The 8,628-nt window shown below is 38.0% G+C and overlaps 2 protein-coding genes across 2 annotated transcripts; one reads left to right on the top strand and one right to left on the bottom strand.

Moving 5' to 3' along the window:
• The first annotated feature begins 719 nt into the window (after nucleotides 1–719).
• Nucleotides 720–3,493, top strand: EMC5 (ER membrane protein complex subunit 5). The gene is made up of 3 exons (XM_085955301.1): nucleotides 720–933; nucleotides 1,108–1,160; nucleotides 3,191–3,493. The coding sequence occupies exons 1-3, from the start codon at nucleotides 852–854 to the stop codon at nucleotides 3,410–3,412; spliced, it is 357 nt and encodes a 118-aa protein (XP_085811427.1). The 5' UTR covers nucleotides 720–851; the 3' UTR covers nucleotides 3,413–3,493.
• On the bottom strand, nucleotides 3,463–5,174 carry Gar1 (Gar1 ribonucleoprotein). Its single transcript, XM_085955300.1, has one exon. It carries the CDS (start codon nucleotides 5,036–5,038, stop codon nucleotides 4,292–4,294), a length of 747 nt encoding a protein of 248 aa, XP_085811426.1. The 5' UTR covers nucleotides 5,039–5,174; the 3' UTR covers nucleotides 3,463–4,291.
• Nucleotides 5,175–8,628: the final 3,454 nt, after the last annotated feature.

Here is an 8,628-nt window from a genome sequence, read left to right on the forward strand (position 1 = left end):
TAGTATCAAAACCAGGAAACTACAATACCTTGGCCACATTATGAGAGGACAAAAATAAAGCATTCCCCAACTTGTCATTCAAGGAAAGATCAATAGGAAGCATAGCAGAGGACGGCGCCGCATTTCGTGGCTTAAGAACCTCCGTGATTGGTACAAGTGCAGCTCCACCGAACTGTTCCGGGTAGCAGACGACAAAGATAAGATCGCCTTGATGGTGGCCGACCTCCGCTAGGGGATGGCACAATAAGAAGAAGAATTAATATTTCGATGCCACGACTGCAAAGGGGCATACAAGCGTATAATTCCTATAAACATAATAATATAATAAAAGTAGACTTACCCATTAACTTATTTTATCAGCTATTGGATTGCAAAACCCATTTTATCAATATGGTTTAAAAACGCCGAACAGCAATATTATTCTGACACTATTACATAATATTATTATACCTAATTTATTGACACGCATATTATGTCAACTCGAAAAATATTGCACGACTGCTTTTGTTTTGAAAATATCATGTAGAATTGACATGAAATTTGAAAGACTGATCGAAAGCTCGAATGTTGATTGGCTGGACCATGGGTGAGTTCTGATTGGTTATTGAAATGGCTATGTGTCATGCGACTTCGTGTGTGACCGTGCTGCCATCTATTCTGATAACGGAGTATTTCTGATGTATTCACGTTCGCTGTATGGAAGTTTTACCCCCCTGTCTAGTACTGTCAAATCGTGAGGAAAGAAGTGTCAGAATTTTCACCTGTGCATAAATAATAATTCTGTAGAAATTGGAGAAGACTGAAATTAATTCGTAATACTTTCCAGATTGTAGGATTGTGACAAACCTAAAATGTCGGCGACATCACTTCATAAATTAGCTCTGATCGTGGGATTTACACTATTATTCCACTCAGCTTACTCAGCTGCCCAACGTAAATATTAAAATGGTTCCATTTATTGTGTATTTCTTATTCCAATTCAGTTAAAACTACTGTCGAACACTCTACCATTTCTATCCTTAGAATTAAAACTTACCTGATGAATTGACACACACATAAAATAATTTATAATCTGCTCTATTATGTACCATTTTATTTTATTTCCAGATCGATCATATTTAAGAATCACAGATCAGGAATTCACAAGGCTACCTTTAGATGTAAGTCAAAAATATTTAACTTGGAACAAAATATATATTTCAGGAAAATATTAAATTTATTGTGGTTTAAACCCACATCCATCACATTTAAAATGATGAAAGATGGTTGAAATACACGATTGTTAATAAATTTCCGCACACTTGCACAATATGACTCGATTGTTAATGAATTGCAAAAAGCCAGCTTCACCCCATACTGCAATTAAAGTTCATGACGGTCATCTAAAATCATCAATATTTACTATCAAAACGTTTGTGGGCTCAGGACAAAGTCAGTTGAGATGCGTAATACTCCCACGGCGAGTGATTTTTCAGTCATATGCCTTACTGAAACCTGGCTCAATGATTCGATTTGTGACAGTGAACTTTTCGAAAGTGGATATATTGTATTTCGATGTGATCATGCATTTGGTCATAGGGATGAAGCATGCGTAAAAAGGTTCGCCAACCCTGTTCTAGACTATACCGTAAATCCTCAGTAGGTCCAGATGGTATTCCTCCATGGGTATTGAAAGGATGCAAAAAAGTTTTTTAAGTGACCGGTTCATAAAAATGGTTCGGTCTCTGAAACAACCAATTTTCGCTCATTGGCTGTTCTATCTGCACCGGTCAAACTATTTGACTCTTTTACACAAATACGTATATAAACATGTGGATGGTCAGCTGACTGATGCTCAACATGGTTTTTGTTTAACTCGGTAAACAGTTACCAACCTTATTACATACACATCTCATTCACTTGAAAAACATAGTCAAGTGGACGCAATTTATACGGATATGTCAAAGGCTTTTGATCAAGTTGATCATGATATTCTTCTAACTATACTAAGTGCAGGCAGTTCTATTAATTTTGTAAATTTTTTCACATCATTGTCAATATGTCGAGTAAGCTGGGTATCTGATGTCTTTCAGGTGTTTAATTTCATCAAATTTTGGACCAATTATGTTCCTCATATTTTATCAATGATATTGTGAATGCCATGGATGAAATTGAGTTTTTACTTTTTGCAGATTTAAAATTATATGCACCAATTCGCAAAAAGTTGCAACAAAATCTCTGTTCACTTGAAAGTTGGTCAATAAAGAATAAACTAGAATTTAATACCGACAAGTGTTACTTTTTCTAGGTAAAGAACTCCGATTAAATATAATTATATGTCAAAAAGTTCATTAAAGCACCAATCTGAGGCGAAAGATCTTGGCATAATTGTTGAATCTTCGCTATCTTTTCACTCGCATAATATAACTTCTACAGCTCTATGTGCAAGTAAACTTCTAGGATTCATCATGCAACCAGCCAAACCATTCAAGAATCCAAATGTCATACTTACACTCTGTCTTGTTAGTGTGTAGTATTCTTGAATATGGGTCTATTATCTGGAGTTCCTATGAAGTTTCTTCCAAGCTTATTTTAGAGCGTGTCCAGAAGAAATTTCTTCGAAGGCTTTATTTTAAGACGCGTAATTATTTTACTTTCAATAATTCGTCAAACGATTACTTTCCAACTGCCTTTCTACAAGGCATGCTCACTTTTCACTCTCTTGAATCTCGTAGCTCACTTCTGCTCTTGAGACATTTTTGCCTGCTATCGCGATTGATGGTTTCCAATCCTAGCGTCCTAAAGAATTTAATTTTTTTTTGTTCAAGTAAATTACCTATGTGGTTGCAGCCATGACCCTATTCTGGGTCAGAACTGTTTACTCGAGTCAAGCCTATCAGGCACCATTGGCGAGGGGTGCAAAACTAGTCAATGCGCTCCCTACAGACAGACATTTTCAGTGATGTACTGTGCATTTTGTTTTTTGGAACTTTATTGTACTAAATAAAATTGTTATTTATTTTTTCTTCTCTATTGTGAGGGTAATATCTGTTATAATGTAAATACCATCTTGTAAACGTCCTACTAAACATTGTTAAATCAAAAATAACCCCGCATTGAGACACAGATATAATATTCAATTAACTTAGTGTAACACACAGATCTGTGGCTCCTTTGTAAATTCAATAACTCTTTAAAAATCATTTTTCAGATTATCACCCAGGGAATCGTCAGTCTGTTCATGGTGATGTACGGTGTACTCCAAATTGCTGGCAACTTCTCAGAGATACATGCGACATTGGGGCTCGAGAAGAAAACTTGGGAGGATCAGCGCAACATTCCTTCCTTCTACACTTTCAACCATAGAGGTCGCGTTTTCAACCCTGGATATTCACCACTGCCTGTGAAAGCAGACTTGGAGGATTTAGAATAGTATACAATATTTTATTTTAATAATCAAATGTATTGTAATTAAAGACATAATTTAATATTAAAAGTATTTTTATTTATCAAACAGTTTTGTCAATATATCCCTTACACGAACAACATATAAGAATAAATTTAAATTTTTAATAATGCTTGAAGTTTTTTACTACCCGCAAAGAAAATCTTCGATCTAATCATTTATATCAGTAACTGTACAATTGGATGAAGTGCTGGAATTTATGTTTTTCGAACACAGAAAAGTATTCAATTATAATAAAACAATCTGAACAAGATACTTTATTTGTTAAATAAAATAGGCACAGATTATAATACATATTAATTCGGAATAATAATTTCAAGACCTGGTGGTAAACTTTAAGACCTGAGATATTTACCCAATCATTGGGTAAGGCACAGAATCAAATACGCAATGAAAAAACAACATGCATTTTTTAACCAGCTGCAGGTTCAAATGCGTCCTACGGCCACTCTACCAATTAGGCGAATGTATATCCAATCTGTACTCAACTCTTGTGGGAATAGTAGAGTTGGCGAATTATGTGAGTTCTTATTTACAGTCATTGTAAATAGCTTTTAAGGTTTAGTCATTAGTGCAACGTTTCAATGCCTTTGGTTAAACCTATGATTGAAGTGTATGGTATTATACAACAAATTATCGGGACCAATAACATATAAAATAATAAATCAAACTTCAGTCATTCACATTCATAACAAAAACATATGCAGATGCATCCAATGTGGAAACTTTAATGCAGACGAATAGAATAATTCTCACCGCTATTATTTCTGTTATAATATACTTATTATTTAATGATGCCCGTTGGCATGAGTGTTTTTTATAGTCACAATATAGGAAAATTCAATTCTATTGCCGTCCTCTGCCGCCACCCCAACTACCTCCGCCGCCTCCCCTGCCTCTTCCGCCACCGCCGCCGCGTCCACCAAATCCTCCTCCCCCGCCTCGTCCTCCGAAACCTCCGCCGCCACCTCGTCCTCTGAATCCTCCACCGCCTCCTCTGCCCCCGAAACCGCCACCACCCCTACCGCGGCCTCCGCCCCTACCGCCTCCCCCGCCGCGCTTACCCACTCCCGGCGGCTGCGGGAGGAATCTCTTCAAGGGCAATAATTTCGCGGGATCGATATATAGATCCTGTTTAACTTTGAAACTTTTACCGTTAAGATTTTCACTCAGTTTGATGGAGACGTAATAATCCCTGACGGTGCCGAAGATCTCGTCTATCTTTCCAATTTGCTCCTTGTTTTCTAGGTAAATTGGGGCGTTGAAGTAAGGTACGTCCTCTATGTTCACTTTGCAGACCAGGTCGTCTTGCACGGTGTATTCGTAGTGGCCAAGTGGGACGACTTGTTCGGGGGGGCCCTGGTCGTAACTCCGACCGCCGAAGCCTCCTCCGCCACCGCGGCCTCCCCTGAAACCACCTCCCCCTCTGCCGCCGCCACCGCGACCACCGCCGCCGTAGCCTCCACCGCCGCCCCCGTAACCACCGGAGCCACCGCCGCCGCCATAACTTCCTCCTCCTCCTCTGCCGCCGCCGTAACTTCCTCCGCCACCACCGTATCCTCCGCCGCCGCCACCACGCCCGCGGTACGACATGATGAGAAAAAAGTTAAATAGTAAACTGATCTGAAATAATCAAAAGCGTTTGCCGATTTGTAAACTGAACCCTACTTTTTGTTGACATGTGTCAAAGCACGTGTATGCTTATTTCATAGACAAAATTAGTAGAAATAATACATAGACAAAAATGAAGCATCTCATATTCACTGGAACCAACGTCAGTATACCTACTTTATAAAATATTATTCACGAAATTTTCCACGTCCTATGTTTTTAGAGTGCGTCGAAACAATTTACCAATATTCTTAATACGAATAGGTATTTAATAGTTATTTTCAAGGCATGCTCGCATTTCATTTTTTAAAGCTAAAGGATATATGCTAAGAGCGTTTTAGTGTCTATGATCAAATCTATGCCATTCCGACATAATATACATACACATTGTATGAGAGCTATGACATCCTATTTACACTCTGTGACACCCTGTGACACAGGACGCCAACATAAGAAACGGGTTTTTCGACATATATATGACCGATCGTCATAGAGTGTATTTGAAACATTAGTCACGTTTGATAGTAAAGCGCCTGTACGTACTAAAATAAACGTACCAGTAGTTGACAACTTAAGAAAAAAAATCAACAAAAATAACGATTAACGTTAAGCATTAGACCGCATGTTGTCAAAGCAAGTCTACTCATAATGGATCAAATGTCTGAATTAATATCATAAGATAAAAATTAAGAAAGGGTCTGTTAAAAAAATGTGTTCAATTTTTCAAAACCATGTTGCTGATTCAGTAGTTGGCCATCCAAAAAATTGAAAGTTCCAGTAGTTGACCAATTTTTCAGTAGTTGGCCATGTCTTATCAGGAGGCTTCATGGCGAATCTGTCATCAGAGTTGCCTCAGGGCTTCCTGTCAGACCACTCTAGCCCATAGCTACTTGAATCAACTTGGTAGCAATGGGCGGTTCAGGAACAAGTTACATAGGAGAGGATTTTGTTTGACAGCCAATCATCAGCTTTTTTCGGGTAACAAGCAAAATTAGTTACTTCATCAAAGTAAAAATAAGTACAAAAATATATTTATTTTAGCAAATAAGTACATACTTACTACATAGTAACGCATAGGCTCAGTACTTACCAAAATAAAACTTAACATAAATATCCTTAGATATTCCAAATATAAAGTCCAATTTCGGAACTGAATAAACATTACGAGTTTTGCTTACTTATGTCGGGTCATTTATGTGGGATACTACCGCCATCCATTCTTAGCTAAATACATCTGGCCGCTCTGGCCATTTCCATAGTCTCCCGCACTTTTGCATTGACGAAATAGTAGCTTCTACTTTAGAAATATGGACGATTTTCCCCGGGAAGTATTATAATAATATAATGTTCATTAATGACTTTCATAACGGGCAGCCACCGAGTATTTTAATTTGGGCTAAAGCTTTCATCACTAGACTCATGCCATTCAGAGTCTGAAATGTCAACACTTGGGTTAGAAGAAACAGAAGAAAACGCATTTTCTTCTTGACTGTTTTCAATTTTCCCATTTTTTTCTTCCTTTGCTTGCTCATTCAGTTCTTTCTTTCTTTGCCTCTCTGCAGCTCGTTCTTTTTTCAACCGTTCCATTTCTTCTTTCTTCCTCTTTTTGTTTAGGAAATACTCCTGGCACAGTTTACCGGAAACAATAGTGGGGATTTTTTCCTTTTCACCTTCTTCTTGAAATTTTCTTCCCCATTACCGGGGAAGAAAAAATGTCTCTTGAATGGACTAGGTACGAACATTTGATGGACCAGCCACGGGTTCACTGGCGATTGGAGACGAATCACCATCACAAGTCGTTAGACCAGCCACAGGTGGCCTAGGAGATGAAACATCATAATAACTCAAAGTATTCCAGGCGGCCAAAGACAAATATCATCGGATTCCTCTTCTTGCAATGTCTCATCGATGAGTCTGACCGGCTCAGGAGGAGTGATATATTCCAACTCATTTTTTACTTTTCGCCACAGTGCGAACAGTGACTTGTCATCTTGATGAGGTTCTTTGTTTTTGCGGAATGATTCAAGATTTTCCTCATCAATGTTTTTCCTCAAGAACTGCAGTCCTCTCTCTAAATACCGCTTGCGTTCCTCTGATGTAACCATTGAAGGCACGCTTTCAGATTCTCCTGGTACTGTTACAGCTTGAGGGGTCTATTTACAAAGTCCACATTTGACCCCTAGGTCATCTACTGCAGTGCTCCGCAACCTTTTCTCACCCACGGCACACAAAAGGTCTTCCCAGAATTCCGCGGCACACCACACGTAAAACAAATAATACACCAAAACATGGACCCCACATCCTGAAGGGGGACCCAGGCCAGGATCTTTGGCGGGCACCCTACCTATCGCTAAGGTTAAAAACAGTGTGATACTCTAATATAGCGTTTTTCAAATAGTGTATGAGGTTAAATTAATGGAATTCATTGTATGTTCAGCGATTTTTTGTGTGGTTATATTATAATAATCTAATTATGGTTAGTTGTCGGGTTAGGAATAATTAATTGTCGAGCATTGACACAATAATAATTAAATGTATCCTACAATAACATGTTTTAAAATATTAATATCAGTGTAGTAAAATAGCGCCGCAGGCGATTTTTTTTATTTGAAAATGGGAGCTGAACTGCGATTGCCTGCGATCCGAGGATATTTTTTATTAACCGAAATCCAGAAAATAGACAATGGAACATCGGCGAAGTTCAGTTTTAGCGTCCCATCGTATATCAATTAAACAAACTCCTCTCGAATTTATAAGAAAAGCGCTTCTATAGAATTTTCAGCACTGGTTGCAAAAGTATGCGTATCCAGTCGCATTGATTGTGTGAAAGTAATGATGAAATTTCTTTTGCAGCAGAGTTAAATGTTTTTGAGACGGATCCAAAATTAATTGCTTGTTTTCAATGGTGGTCTGGTAGGTCCTTTGGTATATTTGTAGAGACCTTTGTGTTAACTCCTTCTGCCAAAATTCGAGTTTATTTTTGAACCCTTCTAATTTATCAAAACACGTCAATATATTTTCATTCTGACCATGCATTGTTTTATTAAGTTCATGAAGGTGCTCAACTATATTACCAGCCATGTAAGCAAATTTGGCTATTGCACCGCGGCACACCTAGCATCGTCTCGCGACACACTAGTGTGCCGCGGCACACCGGTTGCGGAGCACTGATCTACTGGGTAGAACCATCATGGACACTTTTAATTAATAAATAATCATCGTTCCACACGAATGTAAAAATTGTTCAAAACTAAGTGATATAATTTTAATTAATTTATTGAGTAGTCGACCGTCCCCGGTCAACCACTGAAAAAGTATTTAAATTTTTTTGAGTAGTTTACCCCCCCACAAACTTGCTTCCTTGTAAATATAACTTGAAAATTAAAAATGATCTCGATACTTCAATATTATGACTGTCCGTGACATTAACTTGATATTATGAAGCCAAAAACATTAAATTGCCGTATGCTTACATCCACTGATATCCTTAACAATTTACTTAAGAAATTAAAAATAAAATGCTTACGGCGTGATGTGTTGTTTTGAAATAGCTTATATGACGCTCCTATGAC

Source organism: Rhyacophila brunnea, unplaced genomic scaffold (genome assembly GCF_057557595.1).
Source record: "Rhyacophila brunnea isolate RB1 unplaced genomic scaffold, BYU_Rbru_1.0 scaffold_5, whole genome shotgun sequence".
In the NCBI taxonomy this organism is placed as follows: domain Eukaryota; kingdom Metazoa; phylum Arthropoda; class Insecta; order Trichoptera; family Rhyacophilidae; genus Rhyacophila; species Rhyacophila brunnea.

Excerpts from the sequence above, each read along its gene's own strand:
- EMC5 (XM_085955301.1), top strand. The coding sequence starts at position 852 with ATGTCGGCGACATCACTTCATAAATTAGCTCTGATCGTGGGATTTACA. Across the intron at positions 934-1,107 it reads AGCTTACTCAGCTGCCCAAC|ATCGATCATATTTAAGAATC; the intron begins GTAAATATTAAA and ends TTTTATTTCCAG. Across the intron at positions 1,161-3,190 it reads TCACAAGGCTACCTTTAGAT|ATTATCACCCAGGGAATCGT; the intron begins GTAAGTCAAAAA and ends ATCATTTTTCAG.
- Gar1 (XM_085955300.1), bottom strand. The coding sequence starts at position 5,038 with ATGTCGTACCGCGGGCGTGGTGGCGGCGGCGGAGGATACGGTGGTGGC.